Source organism: Aristolochia californica, unplaced genomic scaffold, assembly GCF_029961685.1.
Source record: "Aristolochia californica isolate CCGP_79_NKW_82.1479 unplaced genomic scaffold, dmAriCali1.0.hap1 SCAF_13, whole genome shotgun sequence".
In the NCBI taxonomy this organism is placed as follows: Eukaryota; Viridiplantae; Streptophyta; class Magnoliopsida; order Piperales; family Aristolochiaceae; genus Aristolochia; species Aristolochia californica.
Genome location: NW_027181804.1, coordinates 23,274,227 through 23,298,885, shown reverse-complemented (window position 1 = coordinate 23,298,885; position 24,659 = coordinate 23,274,227). Strand labels below are relative to the sequence as shown.

At 36.9% G+C, this 24,659-nt stretch overlaps 1 protein-coding gene across 2 annotated transcripts; it reads right to left on the bottom strand.

Annotated features, from left to right (window-relative positions):
- Nucleotides 1–1,112: 1,112 nt before the first annotated feature.
- LOC137948892 (uncharacterized) lies at nucleotides 1,113–18,554 on the bottom strand. Of its 2 annotated transcripts, XM_068795101.1 has the most exons (3): nucleotides 18,338–18,554; nucleotides 8,953–11,043; nucleotides 1,113–2,087 (listed from the first exon to the last, which is right to left on the bottom strand). In XM_068795101.1, exons 2-3 carry the CDS (start codon nucleotides 10,749–10,751, stop codon nucleotides 2,081–2,083), a joined length of 1,806 nt encoding a protein of 601 aa, XP_068651202.1. In that variant the 5' UTR covers nucleotides 10,752–11,043; nucleotides 18,338–18,554; the 3' UTR covers nucleotides 1,113–2,080. The 2 variants fall into 2 exon arrangements, with proteins under 2 accessions (XP_068651202.1, XP_068651203.1); XM_068795102.1 differs by lacking the exon at nucleotides 1,113–2,087 and having other exon boundaries at nucleotides 8,949–11,043.
- Nucleotides 18,555–24,659: the final 6,105 nt, after the last annotated feature.

Sequence of the window (24,659 nt, the reverse complement as noted above, 5' to 3'; positions counted from 1 at the left end):
GTGTACAATGGAGTCGGGCAATCGGGTGACGATCAACATGTTGAACAACATTGAGTTGGTTCATTGATGTTGCTCAACTCAATCTAAGCAATGGTCTAGAAATCGATAAGGCCTATACTAATTTTTCTTGATGCATTTCTAAAGGATGGCAAGGTGAAAGCTCTCATTGATTCAAGAGCAACCCACAACTTCATCTTGGAGGAGGAAGTTAGACGATTACACTTAAGGTTAGAAGTAGCAGATAATCAAATAAAGGTTATCAATTCCGAAACCAAAACCGTGCTTGTGGTGGTCAACTCATTTGTGTCATCTTTGGGAAGGGGGTTAGACTTTTGAATTTGGTGTAGCTTCTTTAGATGATTTCTATAAAATCTATGAGTTGGATTTTCTTTGTAAAAACAAGGTATTTTAATACCCTATAAGTGAATGATATGGATTATGGACAAAGAATAACCCTGTGTGATTTTTGGTGTAGGGGAATATGTAAAAGGGAAAAGAGTCCAATCTTCTTGTTTCTTTAACAAGTGCCGAACAATGGATTGAAAGTCAATCCATGCAGGTTGAAGAGGAGGAAGTCTTCAAAAAGGATTTTATGCAAGAAAATTTCCCAAAAGCTGACCTCCATTGGAGGGAAGCGATCAAGGTGCCAAAATATGAACTTTAACATAATCTCACTTTGATGCAATGATGCATCAGAAGCAATTCAAAAGGAAAAGATAAAAGGACCAGTTTTCCAACTTGTTTGTGTTCGCGCATCTGATTGGTAGGAGTTTCTTCTCAGCCATCAAGGAAGGTAGTGTGACAAAGACATTATTGTGGCAGGAGGCTGATACGCTGGGTATGCGGCCCAAGCTGGCCCATAGGCGTGGCCTTCATAGCCAATGAAGTGTTTTTAAAAGCAAGGTCTGTGTTCAGTATGCTATCGAACATTCAATACAAAAATAAAATCATAATTCAATAATAATCCACAGATAGTCTCTAGTAATACTTGAAACTACAACTATGTCAACATTTTCGTTACCGATTTGGTCTATGATGAGATGTTCCAATATCTAATCTCTGTGCCATCATAATTCACAGCCTCTTTTGTTTTCAATACTTCTGGCATCAGAAGCACCAGAAAGCCGCAAACTGATGAGCCACATCTACTAACCTTGTGTCAGGAGAGCCTTAGGCCTTAACTCCTTCATGCATGAAACACATAAAGATCGGCTTCAAAGATTGTCATAGGAGAGCAAACCCCACCACCTCCAATCACATTTTCTACAGATGAAATCTCCGTATCTCATTGAGTGGAAAGCAGATGAAAAGGGGGTAAACATAGAAGCAGAAGAAGAGAAAAAGCTAGGCTAACTCCCATTCATGTAGATGAGGCAAAAGTTTTATATAGATAATGATGAAAAGACTGCAAGGGAATGGAAAACCAAAACAGAGAACGAAAGGAGAAAACCAGTAGAAATATGGTATCATTATCTTGAATATAGAGCAATAGTAGCTGTGTTGACAGGCTAATTGGTAAGTAGGTTCACCTTAACATGTTAGAATGGTAACGTAAAATTTCAGACTGACCAACACTATAAATTGAATAAAACATAACTGAAAATCCTGAATAAATAGTCTTTACCACCAAGGACCTTCCTGAAACTCCAATGCTTTTTTCTTTTATCAGACTAGAGGTTTTGCCCTGGAGTGCTAAACCAGTGGCCCTGTTGCACAGGCCCCACAAAACTTGCTTCCAAACATTTTAGCATTGAGAAAATGCATGTTGGCAGATGTACTAAAAGATTTATAAGACGACAATCATGAGAACTGAGAAAATTGAGGGAAAGGTAATGACCTTTATAATACAGCAAGTATGAGAGACAACAAGATGTTGTGAAGGCCATCGACTTTTTTCGATACTTACTCAAAACAGCTGAATATGACATTACATCCGGAACAAATAAGCTTCAGTCATAACCATCAAACATGAGATTGACCATTATAGTTATAACCTAGAAGTGTACAGTTAGGTAGGAGCAAGCCTTTAAACAGGGAAAGTCCTGGATGAAACCCCTCAGCAGAATTCGTCTGAAAGTAATTAATCCCTGCACATCACAGACCAAAATAAATTCAATATATATAAAGAAGCAAAAACCAAATCTTCTGTCAAAACCATTTCTATACAACATTAAGTTAAAAGGGACACTCCAGAAGAAGTATCCAAACAATGAAAACTTCACAGGGAACAAAATTTTTGCAATAAATGAAAATGGCATGTATTAGTTTAAACCACAACAATTTGACCATGAGTCAAACTGCTCTAGTCAATATGATTAAAAAAAGGCTCCACTGAAACTGAAAAAGCAATGCATTTTATTTTCAATTGATGCGTTGGTAGGCAAACAATGATTCTGTAGCCCAAGGCCCAGAAAATGATGCCATTTTTCAAGAGAGCATGAAACCCTCCTTTGTATAGTTATAACTGGTGAACTCCCCCACAATTAGATGCGCTGATCTGATTTTTAGTTTTATGAATTGTGTAGGCCTATTCAATTCGACAAAGACCCAGATTACACCAAACTGTTATGAACCAACTAAACAATGACTCCAACAGAACTATCCACAGTTACCTGCATACTAACTTGAGCTCTATAAAAAAATCCCACTGTTCTACAAAGTTCCAGAAACTCATAGTGTTTTGTTATATACGGAACTTCTTCTCAAAAGTATGCATACCCTATATATGAAGGCACAGAGGATAGATTCAAGTCCAGTAAGACCCCAGCTGCACCCAGATATTTACTCTTCAAACTTTATGATATTCAGATATGCAGACACAAACATATGTACACAGCTACTCACACACCACACTGCAAGCATGTAGATGCTCACGAAAAATAGATGGTTTCTAGCAGAATGTCATAAGCTATTGAAGCAAGAAAAATGAAACTTGAAAACAAGCTTCTACAACTGGAATAGACTAACAGTAATAATAGAGAGTACCTGGAGAATAGGACACCAATATTACGGGTTAAAACTACAGAGAACAAAAACAACTACTGCTCGATATGATTTATCTACACAAAAAATGAATAATGAAGAAATTCTTCTTGAGGCTACTTTGCAGATGTATATGTACCGCAGGAACCAATCGAAAGTTTTGAAACCACGCTTTATGTGTTGATTTCAGGATTCCATACTATTAAGATCTTCAACTTAGAGTGTTGGAGAAAAGAATAAAGAAGGAGAAAAGAAGAGAAGAGGTGAAGTTAAGGAGGAGAGTGGTGAGGACGGCTGAGAGAGAAAGAGAGAGAGAGAGGAGGTCACGAAAAGAAGAGAAGAGGAGTGAATTAGGGATTTGGAAGATATCCAAACCCTCTCCCTTAGCCTTTATTTATAGATGCCAAGGGTACATAAATTAAAAGTATACCCTTCACCCTAGAGAGAGTGAAGACAAGACAAAAAAAAAACATGAGATATTTACAATAATGACACAAACTTGTCTCTGTCTTTCAACACTCCACCCTCAAGCCGGTGGTGAAAAAACATCGTATATCCCTAGCTTGCTACATGCAATAGAAAGAATTTTAGAGTTGACTAACTTCGTGAACATATCAGCTATTTGTCTATGAGATGAGACATGTTTAAGACTTATGATTCCTATTTGCAACTTTTTTCTCACAAAGTGACAATCTACCTCGATATGCTTAGTTCTCTCATAAAAAACTGGGTTGGAGGCAATGTGGATCGCTGCTTGATTATCACAATGTTCCATATGACCTTCTTTGTGGAATCTCAATTCTACAAAAAGATATTTAATCCATAGAAGCTCACTTACCGCATGTGTCATGACTTTGTATTCTACTTCTACACTGGACATTGCAACCACATTTTGTTTTTTACTCCATGTCACAAGGTTGCCTCCAATTTGAGTTTAGTATCTTAAAGTGGATTTTTTATCATCTAGTGATCTAGCTCAATCTACATTGGCAAAGCTTTCAATATTGAGATAACAATGACACTTATATAAGAGCCCATGTCCTAGTGCCTTTTTCAAGTATCTGAGAATCCTCTCCAATGCCTGCCAATGAAACATCTGAAGTTTATGCATATACTAACTAACCACACTGACTACGAAAGCAATATCTGGTCTAGTCACAGTGAGATAGATAAATTTGCCAACTAGCCTTTGGTACTTGCCCACATCCTCCCAAGCCAACACATAGTTTTGTATTTGTCTCCATATGGGTGTTAGCAGGGCGACATCCTATCATCCATGTTTCTTCAAGCAAGTCAAGAACATATTTTTCTGTGATAAGATAATACCATGTTTGGACTGAAGAACCTCAACACCGCGAAAGTACTTTTGAGTCCTAAGTCTTTTGTCTTCAATTCATTGCATATTTTGTTCTTTACTTGACTGATACTATCGGTATCACTACCTATCAAAATAATATCAACCATGTATACAGCAAGTTGTATAAACTCCTTCTCAGTATGCTTGACAAATACAAAATGGTCTACAAAACACCTTGTGAACCCAAATCGAATCATTGTTTGACTAAACTTGTCAAACCAGGCCCGCAAAGATTGTTTCAGACCATATAATGATTTTTTAATGTGAAATACCAACTCCCCCTCAACCACATATCCAGGTGGTTTTTGCATATAAATTTTCTCCCTTTTTTTATAAAGATGTATTTATTATATTAACAAGTGAAAAATTACTAAAGGAGGGAGCAAATCCCTAACAACAAGTGATTGCAGGGTTGCTCTCTGCTTGGCAAGCACATCTACTGTCGAATTTGCGGATCTCAGAATGTGAAACCAAATACAAGAAAATAGATATGCAAATTCTAGAATCTCCTGAAAGATGTCCCAATGGCGACACGGGGGAGGGAATGCACACTCACACCAACCAATGACCACCTTTGAGTCCCCTTCAAGAGAGGAAAAAGGAAGAGCTTTTTTTTTTTGAGAAGAGCTTTTTTTTTTTGAGGAAAAAGGAAGAGCTAACTCCTAACAACAAGAGATTGCAAGGAGGCTCCTTGCTTGGCTAAAGCATCAGCAACATAATTTGCTGATCTCGGAATGAGAGACCAAAAACAGTCAAAAAGATTGGCAATATCCAAAATTTCAAAAAAGGCATCCCAATGGCACCATGGAGGCGCATAGGCATTCTCACACCAACCAATCACCACCTTGGAGTCTCCCTCAATCAGGATGGGCCTAGAGCAATGATCGCAAAAAACATGCAGCCCATTAAGAAGGCTTTGAAGCTCGGCCATCGTGGAGTCTGCAATACCGAGAGGGCCAGAGAAGGAGACGATCTTGTTCCCAAGAGAATCACGAATCATGCCGCCAAAACCCGCTAAGCTAGGGTTACCGAAAAAATCCGTCAAAATTCAACTTAAGGACACCAACAGGCGGCGGGGTCCACTCACAAATAACTGAGGGCTTCGAAGAAGTGTGGAGCTAGGCAAGACACCTCCAATTAGGCTTTTCGAGAGTGAAGCCAAGTAGCAATGTTGCCTGAGATGGTTTCAATGACTCTTATCTTTAGTGCTTAACTTGGCATTGAATCTTCTTTGATTGCACTCTAGCCAAAGACCCCAGGGGATGAATGTAGAGAGGGCAAATATCATCAATTGCCCAAGACCAAGGACAGGGGTCCCTGCAAGCATTCGGCAGGCGACAGCCAAGTCTTCTGGAAAGCAGAGATGGAGCCCAATTCTACTAATAATCGTCTAAATCCCCCAAGAGAAAGGGCACAAGAGAAGCAGGTGGCTAATAGTTTCTTCGTTTGCATGGCAGAAAGGGCAAATGGGGTCAACTCCGAGCTGGCCACAATTTCTGAAATTGTCAACTGAGAGAATCTTATTGCAGCATGCACTCCACATGAAGAATTTTATTTTTGGGGGGGTGCTGAGACGCCATGTGAACTCCACTGCATGCTTGGGACCACGAGTAATCCCGCCTCGAATAACAAGGTAAGTAAAGGAGACTGAGAAGGAGCTACTTTTATCTGGCCACCAGATTAATTTATCTGATTTGTTAGCTTGAATTCTGGCTGGCTGTAAAGCGTCCCAAAAGCGACTGGAGTCAAGACCTTCAAGTTCTGATAGAATGGCATTAAAGTGCAGCTTTCCAGCATCCGGATCCTGCGAATGGCATTATTCTCTTGCAGCAAAGTAGTAGTGCTGGTTCCAGAAATTCTAGCCAGCAATTTGAAAAGAAAACCAAACTCAGCAAAGTAGCAGTGCGTCTTCAAGAGAGGCAGCAACTGCTGTTCTTTATCAATGTATCCAACAGATTATAAATACTAGTATACCAACAAGTATACCGGTAAATGAATGGGCAGCAGATTAGCAATAGTAAAGCATCGTCAAAGGATGCAGCTTAGCAGCAATAAACAGTTATAAGACAGAAAAAAATCATGGGTATCAACTGCTTCAGATCTAAGAACAATAATAAGAAAAACTTATCTTTGTCAAGCAGCTCCTCCATGCCAAACGATTCCTTCATGAATCATGATCCTAGTAAAAAATCTAGAATCCCAAAATCACTGCTCTAATACTATGTTGATTTCAGGATTTCATACTATTAAGATCTTCAACTTAAGAGTGCTGAAGAGAAGAAGAAAGAAGGAGCAGCGAAGAAGAGAAGAGGTGAAGTGAAGGAGGAGTGAGCTGAGGACAGCTGAGAAAGAAAGAGAGAGAGAGAGGTGGTCACGTAGAGAAGAGAAGAGAATGAGTGAATTAGGGACTTGGAAGATATCCAAACCCTCCCCCTTGGCCTTTATTTATAGATGTCAATAGTAGAAAAATTACAAGTATACCCTTCACCCTAGAGAGAGTGAAGAAGAGAAAAAAAAACATAAGATATTTATAATAATGACACCTAAGTTTGTCTATGTCTTTCAACATTATGTAACAATGTATTTCAAAAAATAACATTATATAACAATCCAGAAACGCTGAATGATAAACCAAGCAGGTTAACTCAATGCTTGAAAGAAAAGTACTCTTCCAATAGCAGAAAATTTGTTCACAGTCATTAAGAGAGGCTTCTTTGCATTTCTTTTGTCAACTATGGAGCAGCTAAACCTATTTACTTATCCAAATCATTTGCATCCAAATAGAAAATTTTGGCAAAAACTAGAATAAAAGAAAGACCACAGCAATGTAAAATAGCTGCAAGTAACACGGAATCAAGAACCATTTATGTTATGTGCACACTAGCCAGTCAGACCACTGATTCTTGAGGATAAGTTCCAACCTCCCAACACTTCCTTGATAAGTAAGCTTTTTATTGTTGTATTAGACATTAAAACATCTGCTTTTGCACTACTAAATTCGGTAAAGGGTCAAGAACCGCAACTGTTTGTGGTCAAACCCTCCATTCTCAATGCCCCTTGTCTAGAAGCACCCTTCTTCCAAACTATTCATAGCTCTGTAGATTTATCTTCCATTGAATCATTACCAACATATTTTAAGCTTATGTGTTCTATCCTCACAGAACATTCACTTCCAAACAACAGCAGGCACACTTCCTACTCCCCCTAATATGACAATTCCCTTTTTTTTCTACATATTCCTATAAGTGATTCCACCAAATTTAAGTATACACTTTCAGTTTGTAGCGTCATGCGTTGGGGTCCTAAGTTCAGGAAGGTTATCAGACTGAAGAAACTACATATGCAGTCTAAGGAACAAATCCCTCAATTTCAACTTCTTTACCATTCTATGTAATGCTCCATATAATAGTGGGCACAAAGCATACTACATATTATAAATTGTATAACATTTTTTTGATAATGATAACTTGTACGATCTCTTTACAGGAATATTCCTCAAAATTCATATTGTATTATCTAAAAGCCACTTAATTTTATTCTGAATTTTTACCTTGTGCTCCAATTAAAGGAACCACATCAGCCCTTTTACTTAATGGTAAGGTGGTAATTTGGATCACCGGAATCATTGGCTTCTTAGTGGAATTCACTAACTATTGAGCTTACTTGGAAAGTAATACTTAAAACAGCAATACAATTAGAAACAACCCTCCTAATGTTCACATCATAAAAATTTCTCTATCCCATTCTTCTTCTACTTAACTATTTTTCAACCTTAAATGCCCCACAAATCTGAAACTCAAAGTCAACTAAAAGTTTGTTATGTAGAGTGAGATATAGATAAAACTTCTACAAATTTTCTATATACGGTTTATTAGGTAGAAAACTCATATATATGTTTGAGTTTTATTAATAAAAAAGTAACGCCATTCTAAACCCAGTCAACATGGATTTTTAGAAAAAATAGGAAATACAAGATACCAAAGTTATTGACGTTGACACAGGCAATTCAACATTTAATTGAAATGACAAAATCGAAAAAATATTTGAGTAACATACGCAACCAATTTCATCAGCCACATAAATACTCAAATAGATAAAATATCCTTTCAACTTTCAGATGTGTGCATATAACCTAAACAATAAATGTTGCAAACAAAAAATCCCCTCAGCAGGTATGTTGCCTTTTAATGCAACTTACATGCCTCAATGAAGCCAACAACCACCAGAAAACCTTCCATTTGCATAACAAAATCAATGAGCACGATAAATTCCTAGAAAACGACAAACTCTATGACCTGGAAAGTACAGATTATATCAACTAAAAAATAAGGGGAAGTGTAATCTGAGAGTTCATACACCACAACCATCAAGGTAACAGTATAATGCATCTGCATTTAGCATTTAATGCATTCAACCGAATTCCCCATTAAACCTAGTGAACAGGCTAGAGAAAGATCATGGTGAATAAGCAAGCACAAGAAAGCATTCCATAAATTACAGAAATGAATTTTAAACTAGGGAAGAGAAGTCAAAATTTCAAGAAATTAAATGATAACACAGAAATTTAACTTTAATGGTAATAGGAACTAAGCAGATTAAGCAAAGAAATTCACCAGTATTTGATCATGCCATCCCAGCCACAGGTTGCAACTTTACTCTGTTCAAGAGGATGCCATTCACACCCTATACATACTCCCTCATGACACTTCAGTGTTCTAAATACTTTGCAGCTCTTCCAGTCCCAAAACCAGCACCTTCCCTCTCCATCTCCTGACATGACAAACCTCCCATCTGGAGAAAAATTCACTTGGCAAGCATACCCTGCAGCAATGTGCCCAGCAAACCTCTTCTTTTTATTGAGCTGAAACCTCTCCCTTGTGCTATAGATGAGAATTTGATTATCCAAACTCTGTGCAGCTAACCAATTTGAATTGGGGTGAAGAGAAATTGAGGGCATGGAATGCATATGAGGTTCACTTATATACTTAATTACAACAGGAATGCCAAATTCCCACACCCGAAGAGACTTATCATCACTGGAAGTAACAAACCTCCTGTTATTATCAACAAATGTGATAGTATTAACTGCACCCAAATGCTGATCATACTCTTGTGTAATCTCTCCAGTGTTCATGTCCCACTGAACAATCTTCTTGTCACTCATCCCAGCAAGAAGAATATTCTGCTTATCTTCATCAGGGTTAAGTTTGACCACATAAGGGATCTTCCCAGTAGAGAATGTGGAGATCACTTTACCTGTTTCAGTATCCCACAACTTGATATTTTTATCGTAGCCCGCACTTAAGAACCTAGTTCCATCATTGGAGAAGGAAATATCTCTAACCGCTTTTGAGTGACCCATGTAAGTCCGCATGCACTTTCCAGAATTGAAGACATCCCAGATTTTGACCTTTGTGTCCATTCCAGCTGATAGAAGTAAATGCCCATATTTCGGGAAAAAACGAATTGCAGATACCCCTTTTGTGTGGCCACTCCATGTGTGCACCCACCTCTTTGGGATGTAGCAATGGTCATTTGTAGCTTTGGCATCCTTTGGTGGTGCAATCCAAGATCTCCCCTGGTAGTCCGTCTCTTCCTTTCCATGGAAAGTGCTCTTATCAGTGACTTCAGCCTTCTCTCCACTGTTCTGGTCCTTATCTGCTTTCTTTTGGCTATACTCCTCTGCATATTTCTTCTGCTCTTCAGTTAACTCTGTTTGCAGACCTTCCTTCTTTCCTGCCCAAGGGCTCTTCCGGTTCTTCTGCAACCAATCCTCTGAGGCAGGGTTATCAAGGTCAGCCCCTGTGACTTCATCTTCATCCTCCTGCTTTTTCTTATTTTTAAGTTCAAGCTTTCTCTTTTTCTGATCATGCTGGGGAATATTGTACACAGAGACAGCGTTATTTTTCTCAAGAGCCTCGAGATCGCCAATATAATTCTTACCAACAGAAGCCGAGGGGTCAGCAGCATATCCATACTTGTGGAAGGTATTATACTGTTCGTCAAATTGAAAAGGCTCAATGGCGGTATCCTCGACAAAGCCTAGCTTGTGGTTGCGCATGCCCTGGGCAATGCCATCCTTGGCATATGGGTGGGTGGGCCCACAAATAGGAGCCCAGAGCTGGTCATAGGAGGGATTGAAGGAGACGACATGCTGAGCCGGGTCAATGGGTCTCCGTAACTGGAGGTTAGCATCAGCGACAGTGAGGGCAAGTATAGTGTCATCAACTTTTGGAGCAGAGGTTTTGGAGGGAAGAGAGATTCGAACAGGTGACAAGTCAGGGGAGGATAGGGGAGTTGTACTGCTGCCACCACCAGCAGAAGATTGGGATTCAAGGGTTTGGGGCTTTTCAGCTTCTTCTTCATTTTCATCTTTCTCACTGAGCTCCTGATAGCTTCGAAGGAGATCCATTGCTTCTTAAGATGACCTTGCTTACTACTATGATATTTTGGATTTTGCAGAGCAGGAAACCTTTGAACAATGAGTCCCACACAAGCCTTCAAACTTCTGGTGCCGACTCTGACTCAAAAGAGGAGAAATAGAAAGTGTGAGGCTATAATGACCCCTAGCACACTCTGACTTGAAGGAGACTGCCTCAAAGATGACAAAAATAGGCTGACTAGACAAGAAGAGGGTTCACTGTATAGACAAGAAACAAACTGGTAGGACAGTGGATGAGTAGCCAAGCTTCTTCGACTTTTCCCTGTGAAATTACAAAAGGAAAAAAGGGCAAGTAAAATACTAGTTGAACCATTCTAAGAAAATTTCATAATCTGAAATGAAAACAAGTTCATACATACTCAAGATCTAAATTTAGGCTGTGGCAAGCTTTGAGTCATTGCTACCATCCATTAGCAATCATTTGCAAAAAGAAAGAAGTAAATAGATAGGCACTTGTATTTGGGTGCCCTATTAGGTAGAGTGGATGCTCAAAACAAAAGAAGAAAAAAAAGAATCTTGAGAGGTGATTTAATTATTATTTACCAGCAAACAAAATGATCAAGAAGCATGTGAAATGAGCTACATATTATATGAAAACTTTACTATCTTTCTTACCTATGTTCTCATTCAAAAGTAAGAACAACAGATAACAACAACCATAAAAACTGACAAACAGCAAGCACGTGTAAAGTGTCAACTCCAAGAAGCGAAACCCAGCATTCACTGTATTCAACGGAGGACAGTTTTTTCATTTAATCCACTCACAGGAGCAGCTCACAAAAGACATGCTGAAGGGTTAAGAAAGCATGAAAGAAATAGTGACTATGGAAGTAAACCCATTCCAAAGTCAAAAATATTAAATGCAGGAAACCACAACAGACCTACCACCAATACTAAAAACCCAAAACTGAAAGAAAATGACTCGCACAATCTTTTTGAAGGAGCAGGAGATAGATTAAGGCCAGTGGAAGTAGAGTGCCAAAACATTGATTGTTTGTTCTTTGCCCCCATAACCTACATAACATTGTTCATGTGGGAAAAAGAGAAACAACAACATTGCTAAAGGTCAGGGGTATTTTGGTATTTTCATTTTACAATAATTGTGTTCTGAAGTTATAGTTACACAAAGGTGAATTAGATGTGTTCACCAATATAATTTTACTTCACTTTATTACTGTTTGGTGACTGTAAGAGTGATAGCAAGAGTAGGGGGCATTTCTTTCCTTTTCTCTTGCAATTACTTGAAGCTAAAATAAAGAGGTTAGGGGTTGACGTTTTCCCCTAACTAGGCTGTTTTCTTCAACATCTACTTCTCCTCTCTTCTTCTTCTTCTTCTTCTTCTCTTTTTCACTTTCTTCTTCCAAAATTATTTCTTTTTCATTATTTTACATGGTATCAGAGCAATTGATCTGGGAATAGAAGTGATGAGAAGTAAAAAAGGTATGATTTTATCTCAAAGAAAACATGTGATTGATCTGTTCAGTGAACATGGTTTATTGGGTGCCAAACTTGTTGACACTCCATGGAAATGAACTCTTGTTTGCATGATGACAATAGTCCAATGCTTTTTTTTTTTTTTTTGAAAAAGATGTATTAATAAAATAGGAGAAATTACAAAATTTGGGAGATCATGTCCCTTACAACTAGCGAATATAAGGTAGCTCCCTGCCTGGCAAGCACATCTGCCGCCGAATTTGCGGATCTCGGAATGTGAGTCCAAATACAAGAAACAATTGAGGTAATTTCTAAAATTTCCCTAAAAGAATCCCAATGCCTCCACGGAGGGGAGGATGCATTCTCACACCAGCTTATCACCACTTTTGAGTCGCCTTCAATATGAAGAGGCCCCCTGCATTTATCTCTGAAGACACGAAGACCAGAGATGACAATAGTCCAATGCTTAGTGATAAAACTGTATCAAAGACTGGTCAGACAATTAATTTATGCAAGGGTTGGCCTGATATATCATTTGCAGTTGGGTTGCGAGTCCTGCTAAATATACTGAAAAAAGGTGGTTTGTTCATTTCACAGTCTAGTTATATCAGGGAGAGTACCAACAGTTTCAGGAAATGTGTAAGTGTCTATGGTCCAATTTTCATAATTTTTAGACTTGTATACATGGAGATATAAGGTGTACTTTTTGAGGGATAGAGAGGCCTTTTCCTCTCAACTCACTTAAACTAATAAGATGGATTAGGGGATCGAATTTTTCCCCTAATCCAGAGTTGTACGCTCTTCTCCAAAAGTCTCTCTTCCAGTTCTCTTCATCTCCTCTCACTCTTGAAGTATTTACAAGGAGCACCTGGCAAAGGATTGGGTCATGAATCACATGGCACTTAAACGTTGTAGGATATTCAAATGCCGATTATGTGAGCTCAAATTTAAACAAAAAATCTATTACAGGTTATTGTGTATTTGTGGGAGGTAATCTTATTAGTTGGCGGAGTAAAAAAAATGTAGTAGCCCAATCAAGTGCAGAAGTAAAATATCAAGCAATGACCCATACTACATGTGAGCTAATGTGGGTAAAATCTGTGTTAAAAGATTTTGGTTTGGAAGGAGCCTATGGAACTGAAATGCAATAATCAAGCCGCAATATCCAGTGTTTCATGAGACACCTAAGCACCTAGAAGTGGATTGCCATTTCATCTGTGATGCAGTGCATAGCGGTAAGTGATTACTTCATATGTAAGGACTACTAATCAATTTGGAGATTTATTTACCAAGGCCCTTGGAAAAAGTCTTTTCATAGATTGTTGTTCCAAGTTGAGATTTTGGTATTTTGGTAACTTCACTTTACAAAATTGTGTTCTGAAATGTAAAAATGAAGATTCGGGGTGAAGGAAAAGGAGAAAATTGAGAAGAAAAGAGAAAGAAGAGAGATTTTTCTGAAGAGCTAGGAGAAGCTCGTTGGGGGTCATGCACGACCTCCAGATCTTCTTAAATAACTGTTTTGGGTGATAATTAGAGAAATGCCCCTATACACTTAATAAATCTTATTCTCCTTATATCACCCTAACTATATATTCTATGCATATGAAAAATCAGCCACTGACATAACTTAACATGGAGAATAAGATTACATCAAGAAATTTAACCACAGAGGTGGTAAAATTACCAAAATACCCCTAGAGGGTAAAATGACCAAAGTACCCCTTAATGTATTTTCTAACACTCCCCCTCAAGCTGGAGCGTATATATCTAGGAGTCCCAAGTTGTTGCAAAATGACAGAAACTCTCGCTTGCCAAGGGCCTTGGTGAAGACATCTTCCAAATGATCTCCAGACCGAACAAACGGAGTTACTACCTCCTTCTTCATCACAGAATCTCAAATGAAGTGGCAATCCACTTCTCTGTGTTTAGTCTTCTCATAGAAAACTGGATTACTCACAATAAAGATTGCAGCCCGATTATCACAAAACATAATCATCGGCTCATCCTAGTTGAAACTCAATTCCAGTGAGACTGATATGACCCACATCAACTCGTTCATTGTGTGAGCCATCGCCAATATTTTGCTTCTATGCCAAACCAGGCTACAAAATTTTGCTTTTTACTTCTTCAACAAACCAAATTTCCTCCTAAGCAGACACAATATCCAAAGGTTAATTTCCTATCCAGTTTAGACCCAACATAATCTGCATCAGAGAAAGTCTCTATCTTCATATGGTTGTTAGGCCAAAAGAAAATACCTTTTCCTAGTGCCCCTTTCAAATACCTCAAAATTATTTGTGCAGATTCTAAGTGTATTTTGTGAGGATGTTCCATAAACTAGCTCACTACACTTACTGTAAAAGAAATATCAGGTCTAGTAACTATTGCATAAATTAACTTGCCCACTAACCTCCAATACTGTGTTTTGTCATTTAATTCAGCACTTTGATCATCATGGAGATCATGTACCATTTCCATTGGGGTATCAGTTAGCTTTGCTCCTAACAAACCGTACACTTGAAGCATATATGTTATATATTTACGTTGTGTCATCACAACTCCTTTACTTTTGGCCACTTCAATGCCCAGAAAATATTTCAACGGCCCTAAGTCTTTAGTTTGAAAATATGATGAACGAGACTTGGTATCCTCTGTACCAAAAATATCACTCTCAGATAATATAATATCATCTACATAGACCAATAGCACCACAATTCCAGAGGACCTCTTCATCACAAACAAGGAATGATCACAATGACTCCTCGAGAATAAGATATCACAACCTGGGTGAATTTTTCAAACCAAGCACGCAGACGCTTCAACCCATAAATCGCCTTCTTGAGTTTGCATACTCTATGTGTCTCCCCCTGAGCAACATATCCCGGAGGTTGCTCCACATACACCTCTTCTTCAAGATCACCATATAAGAAGGCGTTTTTAATGTCTAGTTGTCGTAGGGGCCACCCCTGATTCATAGCAATTGAGATCAAAATACAAACAGACGATAAACGTGCAACGGTGAAAAAGTTTGAAACAAATCAATGCCAAAAGTTTGAGTATACCCCTTCGCAACCAACCGAGCTTTATATCACTCAATAAAACCGTCTGCATTATACTAAATAGTATAAACCCAACAGCAGCCAACAACTTTGGCTCCTAATGGTAGATCACACAATTGCCAAGTGCCCCATCAATTTCTCAAATGTAATCATGATGGTATCTTTTCCATCAAATCCAAAATCTTCTCTAGACAGAGTGTAAACTTCTCCGGTCTCAGGCATAATACTGATATATAATCACAAAATAACCGATCAAAGCTTCGAAAAAATTTTCAAATTTACCACCAAGGTGGGCCCCACTCACAAAATTAGGGTTAGGGCACATAATTAGGATATATGTGCCTCAACATGTCAATAACCAGCAATTTGAACCAATCTCAACCAAAAACATGCAGAATGTTTGACAATTAGGTTGACATCAGCAATTGGATGATGATGCAAGCACCGGTCACTGGGTTGGGTGACGCAGATCCCAAGAAACCCAAACTGAAACCCAATTAGGGCAATTAAAGCATAGAGAATCCTTCAATGATTTATAGAAACCAGTAACCCTAAAGTTATGGTAGAGAAAAAGGGGGAAAAACTTAGCTTTTGGTAACTTAATTAGGGCAATTAAAGCATAGAGCAATAGAAACCAGTAACCCTAAGGTTTGGTAACTTAGGCTCATTGGGGATCAAATAACTGTTTTGGGTGATAATTACATAAATGCCCCTATACACTTAATAAACCTTATTCTCCTTATATCTCCCTAACTATATATCCTATGTACATGAAAATTTAGCCAGTGACACAACTTAACATGCAGAATAAGATGACATAAAGAAATTTATCCACAGAGGTGGTGAAATGACCAAAATACCCTTAGAGGGTAAAATGACCCAAGTACCCGTGGATGTATTTTCTAACATGAAGTTATAGATACACAAAGGTGACTTAGATGTGTTCCCCAAAGTAATTTTTACTTTTTTTTATTACCGTTTGGTGGCTTTAAGAGAGATAGCTAAAAAGTAGGGGCATTTCTGTCCTTTTCTCTTGTAATTACTTCAAGCTAATGTAAAGTGGTTAGGGGACGACCTTTTCCTTAACCAGACAGTTTTCTTCAACATCTTCTCCTCCTCTCTCTTCTTCTTCTTCTCTTTCTCACTTTATTCTTCCAAAATTGTTTCTTTTCATTATGTTACACAGTATCGGAACAGACGATTTGGGAAGACAAGTGGCAAGAAGTAAAAAAGGTATGATTTTTATCTCAAAGAAAACATGTAATTGATATGTTGAGTGAATATCGTTTATTGAGTACCAAACCTGTTGACACTCATATGGAAATGAACTCTTGTTTGCATGATGGCAATAGTCCAATGCTTAGTGATAAAACTACATATGAAAGACTGGTTTGACAATTAATTTATACCACAGTTACCAGGCCTGATAAATCATTTGCAGTTGAAGTGGAGAGTCAGTTTATGAACTCCTAGAAAAGAGTGTCTTGAGGTAGCATAGAGAATTTTGACGTATTGAAAAGCAGATCCTGGCAAAACGATTGCACTATGAACCACATGGACACTTAAACATTGTAGGATATTCATATGCTGATTATGCGGGCATGAAATTAGACAGAAAATCTATTACAGGTTAATGTGTATTTGTGGGAGGTAATCTTATCAGTTGGTGAAGTAAAAAACAAAATATAGTAGTTCGATCAAGTGCTGAAAGTAGAATATCAAGCAATGACACATACTGTAACTAAACTTATGAGAGTAAAATCTTATTTTACATGCCTTCAACAAAAAATCTTATTTTTCTTTTTCATTATTTTACAGAAGTCAATTATGATCCCTTCTTGTTGGGCTTCTTGAGGAAGAAACACATATATTAAGAAGCTACAACTGAAACTCATGCTTCAAACAAAAAGTTTTTCACCCAAGCAACAAGAGAAATTAGTCCTCAAACTTCAATCTCTCTAAAATTCATGAAACAACCAATGTCTGCGATGAAAATGGCACTGGGATTTTGCTTCATTAGAGGGCTACTCAGACAGGAGAGAAGCCCCAGCAAGGGCAAGATCAAATGCATCCTCTCATTTCTTAATAGAAAAGAAAAAAGACAAAAAGAGGAACTTATACTTCTCTCTGGTTTGGAAGGATGAAAGTAGGACTCCTCGGGCAAAAGCTAAAGAACATGAAGTTGAGCTGAGAAATCAACTTTCAAGATGTGGAGAATAATAAATGAACTTAAGAAGTTCTGACTTTAATTCATAATTGGAATAAAAAGATGTCCAAACGCACTGAAATTAGCATTTAGGTAAAGCTGGTGTGATATTAAATTCCAAGGAAGAACAATTAAACTACAAGTTGAGTTTAGGAAGTTAGAGAGAAACCAGTTTCTTTAGAGCGAGCAAATTAAAACTACCAGCTGAGTGCTCTGAAAGCTATGAAACTTTAAATATATTTTCCATGCCTTAGATCTAGAAATTTTGCATTCCAAATTACCCCTCTATCAAAATATGGTGGCAGTCCAAATGGAGTAAAATAACAACAAACACATAAGCAGTAAGATAGCACAACTCCTTTTTTCTAGCTTTTCTGGGTAAGGTCACCGCTAGGTTGTTCTCTGCTTTCAGTATTTTGATGAGCTCTCCGCTTAGCTAATCTCAACTGTCGGAAACCATTTTAGGATGGATGTTCCACAACACTAATACAACGTGGAACCAACTCACTTCAACTGTCATCGTTATAAAACCGACACAAGCATTGGAATGGTCTCCGTTCATTTCAAGAAAGCATCATTACTTCTCCTTGCTATAAATTTGGGGAACATGAAAATAAGACCAAAATAATCTTAAATAATTAAAGGATTGGTTATATAGAAGTCCTCCATCCACGAGATTGGTTCTCTCTACTCGTTCCACTTCATGGGCTTCACGAGATTGGAATTACTCCTAACATCATTGAAACCAAAACGAACAGACAAGAATACATAGGGCATATTCATTGGAATTGATTTTGTGAACAAAAACGAGAAATTTAAACCGCACAGACGATAGAGAGAGAGAGAGAGAGAAGTACCTTGATACCAGTGAAACACGAATTTCGGCAAGGGAGGCTCCAGTGTGAATGAAGGAAGCCAGTGAGGATCAGTGATAGAGAGCGGAGGGGAGGAAGAGAGAATGGTGGGAGGGACACTGAGCTTGAGAGGAGACTTTCTGTTTCTCGTTGATAGAGGAGCTGGGCAGAGCTAGGGCAGGGTCTAAGAGAGGGGGATCAAGAGCCAACTACGTTTGAGTTGTGGAGGAAAAACAAAGGCTAATTTCTTTTATCCCCGTGTTTCACAAGTTTCAGACTCAGTCGAAGAAAAATTTAGAACAATGACATAATAGGCAACTTCACCATCCACATGTACGCTGGCGTGTAATCCCACCTGGCGATCGAGGTAAGACAAAAAAGCAAGCTATTTCACCCCGTAAAAATACGCACACTAGCACATTTTGCTTAGTGAAAGTGAATTCACTCCGTAATATTACCAACTCTCTTTAATACCTAGGCAATTCAATTTCACCCCCTATAAAAACGCACACTAAAACATTTTGCTTCGTGAAAGTGAATTCACTTTCACTTTTAGAGTGCCCTAACCGAACCTTAATGGCTTAACTTAGATTAAGCTCTTTTGGCCTCTCTCGCTCGCAATTCTGATCAACGGTTTCTCTGGTTTCCTTCCTTCCACACCCTTTGCTTCACCAAGATGTGTCAATCTTCTATATGTAAAGCGCAACCACAAAACTCTATAGTTTCTGTTAATACTCCTACTGCTAATTTGTTTTATTCAGGTGATTACTCCCTTTAAATTTGTTCATCTTGTGCTTTCCTTATGTTAGATTATAATGAATTTCATTGGATAATTGGTAATTTTCTAAGTCTTTCTGTTACAAAATAATAAAACAATGCAGGCATGTGAGAGAGTCATTGTACCTTTCCAAGTCTTTGTATAGGCTAACATGCTTGACAGTGAAGGCAACAAGGCTAGATTCTTACACTAACCCAGTTTAACTATAGGAGATTGGTTTTCATTCCCACTAGTTAATTAATTCATTTTGTATCCTATTTCTTTTTTATTTTTCCTTTACTTTTAATATTGTACAATTGTCCTTTGCTTTTATTTAAGTTGGTCGCTACAATTTGAAGGATGAATCAGAAGATGAAGTGGTTCATGGAGGTTGTAGAAAAAGTCAGAATCACGCATTTGCAGTGGTGCAACAATGTATAATCAATATTGTTTTCTTTTAATTACCAAAGGATCTCTATGGCTAGCATTGACGAAAGAGGAGTTGAAACAAAACTCTTCATGGTTTCTCTTAAAAGTTGGACATGCTTCAAAGAGAATCCATTAACAAAATTCCACCAAATAAAGAGATTGTTCTATGTCTTTTAGTTTGTAACTCCCTTACAATTGGATGAAGTGGAATGGAATTAGTTTGACACCAATGACATGTTGAATAAATAAATGTGCAACTACCACTTTTCTTTAAGAAAGTAGAACAGGGAATTTCTTCATTTGGAGGAAGACTTTATAGCCTACTAGATAACACATGGTCTATTCATAGAAAATGGATCCAATGTAAGAACAGACAAATGAGCAAAGCAATTTATTGCAATAGAAATATTTCTGATGTTATTTCCGTTAACTAATTCTAAATTTTAATATACCAAAAAGTCATTATGTTGTTATAAAAAAAAACAAGTTGATTGGTGAGACAAACAAAATCACTTATTTTTATCAAAGACTTTAAGGGCACAAATAACTTGCATTTTTTTTTATGTCAAATACTTGAATCTTTAAGAATAAAAATAACTTGTGCTTTTTTCATATCAAATGATTGAATCTTCATGAAAGTTCACTAGTTTTAGTCTTTTGTTATCTCTTTTTGCATGTCAAATATTACCGAATATATATGTTCTCATCTGTGTTAAATACAAACAAGAGTCACATAGATTTCTAATAAAGGAATAAGAGATAAATTATTTTGGAAATATATGTTTTAAATAAGGTAAATGAATAAGTCGACAAAACCAACATTGATCTACCCAAACTTCGATAGTAATTTGAGTGATATAAACTCAATTTCTAAATACTTGTAAATGTATTAAACTTCAATATTGAAAAAAAGTATTAGATACATTGCCACTAAATTTTACATCGTATACACAACAATAACTAAGAAGCTCTTTATTTATAACAAGAAAAATTTGGCATATTATATTTTTACATGATTGCCTTCTTCTTGATCATGGAAGTCTTCTCATCTTATTCCCATTCAATTCTTATAAAAAAATAATGCGACATTGTCAAAGCAAAGACAAGACAAAGAGTAACTAACAATAAATAAATAAATGTAGAAGAACATGATTCAATGAACAATTTAATGTGATAACGATCTACAACATAATGAACTAGATGTGAGTTTCCTAAATAGAAAGCCTCCAAATCTAATCTAAAAGACTTTGTCAACTATTGCTTTATTAAAAACCCAACTTGTGTTGTTATTTTAGGAGATCTTAGGTATTTCTATAGTTACTCTCTGTCATTCTTAAGTTCATTAGAATGAACAAACAATTCTAAATTACTGATTAAAATACATAGCTAGGAAATAACAAATTTAAAGGAATATAAATTTGAAAGAAAAGAAAACAAAGAAGTTAAAATTTACATTAGGAAATGCATTCAATCGTTTATCGATCTGGTTGGTTGCTACTAATGTTGGATAAAATGAGCACATATGGTTCTACATACAATATAACATACAAAAATAAAAAGATTAAGATTTTTTATAAAAGAAGATTTTGAACTTAGAGACAAACTAGGGTACATGGCTGAACTATCAATTGGTCAGAGAAATACACTTTATCATGTTAAAAAATGGAGCATTGGGGGTTTACCAGAGTCCCAACCAAGCTATTAAGTGATAGCACCATGGATCAACTCGTCCCCATAATAATGTTTAGTTACTATAATTGATACTAAAGAGAACATGCAAAATTAAAAAATAGAACAAAAAAATCAAATTTCTATAGAATTGTTAGATCAATAGTTTCTTGTGTAACTATGGAAGTGTCCAATATCTCATCATTGTCCATAAAAAACCAAAAGTTTTTTTTATGGGGAAATGCCTTTTTCTTTTGTTTGGTGTTTACTTTCTCCACTATCGATTGTTTCCTTCTACTAAGTGGTTGACCTTACCTTCTCACTTGGATAGTGTGAGAATCTTAGATGATTCATTTTCATTTTCTTTAATTTGATCATTTTTAAGTCTCATTCTATCTATTCTATGACCTATTCTATAATGTTTTGCGTGAAACTTATGATCTAGATGTATACCTCCACAACTAACATTCTCCCATAGGATTTTTTATTTGACTTCACTTATCAATTTCAAAACAACCTCCATACCTTTCACTAGATATCGATGTTATGTTTGCAAGCTCTAGGCAACAAATGTATAAAATCTCATATCTTCCATTCACCTATCAACTCCAACAGTATTAAAAGAAGTTGAAGCATAATGTCCACTAAGCATACCTTGTAGTTCAAATAGCGCCAAAAGAAATTTATGGTAGTATATCCATTCAAATGGCCCAAAAAAGAAGGAAGCAAACAACTCATACTAGACAGCATGACGTCTAAATGGTCTAATATGATCATACGACTGAACAAGAGAGACAAGTTTTTATTGAAGATTATTCGCCTAAGCATAAGAATGACTAGCCCAAAAGAGGCACAATGTGTAAAATTGGCAAATGAAGTCGACTAGATTGCAAGGAGTCAACCATATTAGATGGAGAAATGAAGATAAAAGTAAAAATGGGTTGAACTATAAGAAATAGAGAGGCAAAGGAGTTGACCACATTTCCATCTAGAATGGAAAGTAGACAACTACATGTAGAAACAAATGATTTTTAGAATTAAAAGGAAATGACTACATCTCAAAGCAAAAGAGAAAAAGAAATAAAAAGTTTAAAGGACTTGACCACATTCACTCACAGAGTCTTGCAAAAATGAGGAGGTTGACCCTTTGAATGGAGTCAACAACTGTCTATGTAGTCATGCCTATACTACAAAAATTCAAATATACACATCTTTCAACTAGGAATTATAGGTCTCCAAAATTTTTAATTAACCTACCATTATGTTGAACAATAAAAAAAGATTTAATGCACATTTTTCAGAAATTTTATCTTACTTTTGCCCAAGTTTTTCAAAAAGACAATATCATTTCCTAGCACTAACAACTACTTTGTTGGACATTGGAGAGACTTCTTTGTAAGAGGATCTCCACCCAAACTTGTTTCTAATGGCTACCAAAGTGAAATTTCAAAGTACTCTTGGTCCTACACTTGGATTTGAGATTTAGCCCTCTTGAACTCTTAAAGGAAGTCAAAATTTGAGCAATTCCTTCTTGATTAACTATTTATGAGATTCTACTTTGAAATATTTATTTACATAACATCTTTGTAGCTAGAAACATTGAGTTCATACTTTGAAATCATAGTAATCACTCTAGCACTTAAAATTTGAAGGGGCTTTTGTAGAATTTTAGTATTTTGGGGGAAGAATTGAAAAAGTTCCAAGTATTTACATGCATTTACTTTAAAACCTATTGATTGTTCTTGGTCGAATACACTAAACTAGTGTTATTGGACTTTGAAATAATTCATTAAAGTTCATACTACTACTCATGGATTATACTTGAAACCATTTACTCTATTGAGCTACTCAGTATGCTTCCCCCTTATTTGAAAAACCAATTTAAGATTTACTTTGAGATTATATTTTTTAAATCAAGTCATTATGGTTATTGAGTTGCTATTACATAAGTAGGCATATAGGATTGGCTATGCTTATCATTTATACTTGAATTGTGAAATATTTCTAATTTAGATTGTATTTGGCTGAATTGCAAAGCAAGTCCCCTTCCTTGTTGGGTCAAGCCTTGGCAAGGCAAACCATCCTCATCTTAAACTGATTGAGAAAAGCCTATACAGCTAAGGAGTAAAAGCTAAGAAATTGTGTTTGTTGCAGTTGAGTTGTAAGAACTTGTATTGGCAAGTGGTGTTGATAATCCTTATGATGGTCTAGGCTTGTGTGCCTATTAAGTTTATATAGAAAAATCCTTTTTGTGAATCTAGGTAGAACAACCTAGTTCATTGTTACAAAATATCTTTTAGGTTGGATAACTTAGTTATTGTTGTAAATCCATATGATTGTAAGCTTTTGTAAATTGGCATAAGTCTCTATATGAGAAACATTGTGTTAGGAAATTTTCCTAATCTAATTTGGCCAACATATTTAATTATTCAATTATATTTACTTTTTACCGGAATGGGCTAAAATTAAGTGGTCTAATTTTGGTAAGCCCATAGATTGCTAAAGAATGAATATGGGCCGATTGAGTAGATACCCATATTGTCTTAATTAGGGAATTACAGGAACCTTAATTAAACAATATAAATAGAAGATTAGGGTTGTGGTCCCTAGAGACAAAATAAAAAACACAGTTTATCTTCTCCCCATCCGGAAGAGAAACGACGGTCCCGAAGTGGAATAAAGGTGATTTAGTGAAGGAAGATCACAAAACCATTAATCCGTTAGTCGTAGTAATTCCGCAATAGAAAGACGATCATTCGGAATGGATCCAGGTATTTATCCCATATCTCGAATCCTAATCTTCTAGCATAATGCAAATTCTAGATTTAGATTTAAAGATTACGGTTATTCTAACAAGTGTAATCACAACGGTCATTGTTGTTAGATTATTAGAATTTCTCAGATACGATGATATTTCTTGGAAAGCGACGCTCTGCAAAAGCTTTTGGTTTTAGTTCTCAGGCCTCTGAGGAGAGTCGCTATCCAGCGTTGTAATTGGCTAGTGTCGTCGTCGGATGCCAGCGGTGGGCCAAGGGAGGAAGCCTAAGCATCCCCTCTGTGCGTGGCTAGAGGTTGAAGACGACCTCCCGTGTGGGTAGGAAAAAAATAATTTTTTTTTTTTTGAAAATTAGGCTCTGTTTCATTTAAATAACGAGTCGACTCGAACTGGTTGAGATGACTCACTGGGGGTTGAGACAAGTCGGATGGGTTGACGCGACTCGGACATTAAGGGTCGAATTGGGCGATTCAGGTTGACTCTGACGGGTTGAGTCGGTTTGCCCGTTCCAATTCGCTGCGCTGACTTGGTTCTCAAAATCAATTTTTTTTTTTTTTTGCACCTGCGGGGATTCGAACCCTCGCGCAAGATTTTCATTTAAGCGAAGATGACCATTGTTCCTCTCGTCATTTGTGTGTTCTCATTGGATAAAGAATTCATATATATTAAATTGCAAAAATTGCCGAATCTGTTTT

What these genes read in the sequence shown, in the direction of transcription:
- LOC137948892 (XM_068795101.1), bottom strand. Translation starts at nt 10,751, where the DNA reads ATGGATCTCCTTCGAAGCTATCAGGAGCTCAGTGAGAAAGATGAAAAT.